The 3544-nt window shown below is 37.1% G+C and overlaps 1 protein-coding gene across 1 annotated transcript; it reads right to left on the reverse strand.

Annotated features, from left to right (window-relative positions):
- Window positions 1-545: 545 nt before the first annotated feature.
- Window positions 546-1544, reverse strand: NPBWR1 (neuropeptides B and W receptor 1). Its single transcript, XM_058178212.1, has one exon. The coding sequence runs from the start codon at window positions 1542-1544 to the stop codon at window positions 546-548; it is 999 nt and encodes a 332-aa protein (XP_058034195.1).
- Between the last annotated feature and the right edge of the window lie 2000 nt (window positions 1545-3544).

Genomic DNA, 3544 nt, shown 5'->3' on the forward strand with positions numbered 1-3544 from the left:
TCTCCATATATCTTGTCAAATATGCATTTTATTTTCTAACAAAATATAATGGTGGAAGATAATGTATCAGTGCATGCTCTGTGTGCATGTGTATGCTTAGGTAGATATATTTTTGCATGTCTATATTGAAATTACAAAATAGCATCATTCAGATTCATCACTGAGCAAACATCATTCTACATGTTTTTATTTAATTTTATAAAACTCCAAACAGTATCAACTGCTTCATCTTTCAGTTAAACATATCATTATGATCCACTACTCTTTTTATTTAAACTAAACATTCTAAAGATTTAAGATACATACCAAAGTAGAGATAATCCACAATGAATAGCTATAATGCAAAAGCAGAAAAAAGGAGTTCTCTAAAGTTGTAATTTGGCAAACTTCCAGAATATTGGGGCACTACTTGAAGAAGAAGACCGATCAATTTCTGTCTTCTGAGTTCCCAGCATAATGTGTTCAGAGTTGCCTCTGTCCATTTTCACAAAATCTCTTCAGAAATACATCCCATCTTCCTAAGGAGGTTCTAAGAGACTAGGATTTTATGACGCAGTGCCACATTCTACCATTTTTCGGAAACTCTTTCGGAAAGTATCATCCAAAAAAGCATAAAGAAATGGGTTGAGGCAACTGTTAGCATAACTCAATGTGGTGATGAAATAGGAGATTCCAATAACTAGTGGAGTTTGTGGGATGTCAGTAGTGAGAGCAACCACTGTGCTGAGGTGATAGGGGGTCCAACAGAACAGGCAAACTCCCAAGATGATCAATACCATTATCATAACTTTCTTTTTTGCTTTGTCCAAGGCTTTAGCATTGCTGTGAAGGTGCATATGTCTTAGCTTATAGAGCATGATGCTATACAGGATGCAAATGGTGGATACTGGGATGGCAAAACCCAAGATCAGTGTGTAGAGGCGGCTCACTTTCCACCAGAAGCCTTCTGGTTGGGGGAAGACAAAGACACATTGGGATCGTCCCTCTTCAGTATGTATCTTCGCAAAAACACTGAATGGCAAGATAATGATGGTGACAAAAACCCAAACAGACAAACTCACCATTTTGGCAGCCCTATAGGTTCGACATGTCATTTTCTTTGACTTGAGAGTGGCAGCCACCACTAGGTATCGATCAATACTCATGACGGTTAGAAAATAAATACTTGAAAAAGTGTTGTATTGATCGATTGAGATAATCAATTTACACATGAATTCACCAAAGGGCCATTGGAGCAGCAGATAGTCAGCTATATTGATCGGAAGCACCAATGTAAACAGCTCATCAGCAATTGCCAAATTTAGGATGAAAATATTAGTGACTGTCCTCATTCTGGGTGCTTTCAAGATAACATAAATGACTGCAGAATTTCCGGTAAGCCCCACAGCACAGATCATAGAGTAGATGATAGGCACAGCAATATAAAACTTGGGGATCAGTTGAGGGGTTGATGTATTGTATGTGTGGTGTTCAGTCCTATAGAAAGTCTCATCTACATCAGTGCAGGAAGCATTGAGCTCAGGTTGGAAGGGAAAATTATTCATGTCTAAACTAATCAGTTTACTCTGAAAGATGCTGCTTAGTTTAGGTATTTTTAGTTGGTACAGTTCTTTTATAAATTCTTGCTGATGAGAACAGTCCATTTGCAATTCCTGGGAGTCGAGATATGTGTCACAGACTTCATTCTTACAATTTCTTGGATCAGCCAATTTTCATGTAAGTGACCTTTCCTAGTCCATTCTTTTTTTACTGATAATACAGTCCTTCAGTTAAATAGTTCTTTCAACATGCCTTTTTCAGTTTTATACCTTGAACCTCTTCATTCACCTGATAACCTAAAGAAAATGATATTTACATTTAAGTTTCAAAATGTCTTTAAGAATGAAGTGACATTGTCATGGAATGCATGCCGTAATTATAATTAAGTATATAATTCCTTTGTCTTATTAACTGTTTTCTTGTACTGCACAGATGTTTACATTATATTTAAATCCCTGCTACTGCAAGATAATGTGACTAAATTCACAGGCTCATGTGAATGAATTATTCTAAGTCAAACTCTCTTCTACCTACACACACTGCTATTGTTACCTTATTCACTCACAGACATTCTCTTTCAGACGGTTTATCATCACAGCACAATTTCTTAATTAACACTTATAACCTTTTCAAATCCCTTACCTTACTGATTAAGGAGCTATCATCTGTTTGTGCAGCTGTTTGCATTCTCTTCACATGGAGCCAGGACTGCTGAATGAAGTGCTGGGATGCTGAAATGCTGGACAGCTCCCCAGCAGCGGCTTCTCTGAGCAGTTGCTGCTGCTCAGGTGACTGCCTCATCTGAATCTCACGCTTTGGGCTGGGAAATGTAGCACAGGTGATGCCGCAGCATTGTTTCTTCGGAAATGCCAAATATCTAGCTAGAAGACATATTATATCCTATTCCTTTATTCTCTTATCATGTCAGAAACAAGATAGGCTTGCTGTTGATAGTCTAACATTAATCTAGGGAAGAAGGTACACAAGTTTTCCTGATATGGACTCAGAGTTTAATTTTATTTGAAAAGGAAATAAGAGAGTACTTTTCAGTTATAATTTTCATTCTACTTTACCACATGTACATCATTTCCTCCTCCCCAAATTAACTTTTTAAAATTGAAATATTTTATCTCAAGCATTAGCTGCTTAAAAAAAAATCCACATTAATGTTCATCTGCGGTCTTTGTTTTTGTATAGCTTCTACATAATTATAGAAATCCAATTTGCAACACTCATTTTTTGGTAAGGAACTGATTTATTAATTACTTCTAACAAATATTCAAATTACACTTATCGAACTTGAAAGTCATTGCTAGCTAAAGGAATATCAACACTTAACCCTGACTCTCCCCAATCACCTTACACTACCCCACTTACCTCATTTCATTATTCTCAACAAAGCTGTTATATAAAATGTTGAATTGATAGTACAGTCCTGACATAAAGAATGCTTTCTTGGCTCATAACCTATAGGAAAGCAATAGGCTGCCAAGTTTTGTTTACGTAGCATAGGTAAAGTTAAGATAATTTTTAAACTTTGGAAAATGTTAGAAAGTGATGATCAAGATCATGAATCTCACATTCGCTTTGAAAATTGATTAGAAATTTATCAATATTTTTCAATGTTAAGATATTTACATAAAGTTTGCAAGAAGCTATCTGCAGATATAATTTCTAGGAGCTTAATTACTGCATTGATACATACAGGATGAGGACTTTCCTAGGTAATTGTTGTATCCCACCAACTGCCAGCAGAACTGGAAGCAGAGTTGGAAGATGAGGAGGTTGAGGAGGAATTTGGGCCAGTTCTGGAGCCTGGAGAAGGCTCTGATGGATACTCTGTGCAGAGATAGATCCAGGGATGTCTGACATTTCCCAGCCACTGGAAAGACAGCTGCCTTTAGAGGCTGATATGAGTGAGGAGGACGAACAACTGGGACCTGTTCCAGATGCAAGTATGTGCAGAGCTGTTAGTAGAGGTGAACAACGGAGGACAAAGAGTTGA

The sequence above is a fragment of the Ahaetulla prasina genome, chromosome 3 (assembly GCF_028640845.1).
Source record: "Ahaetulla prasina isolate Xishuangbanna chromosome 3, ASM2864084v1, whole genome shotgun sequence".
Lineage (NCBI taxonomy): Eukaryota > Metazoa > Chordata > Lepidosauria > Squamata > Colubridae > Ahaetulla > Ahaetulla prasina.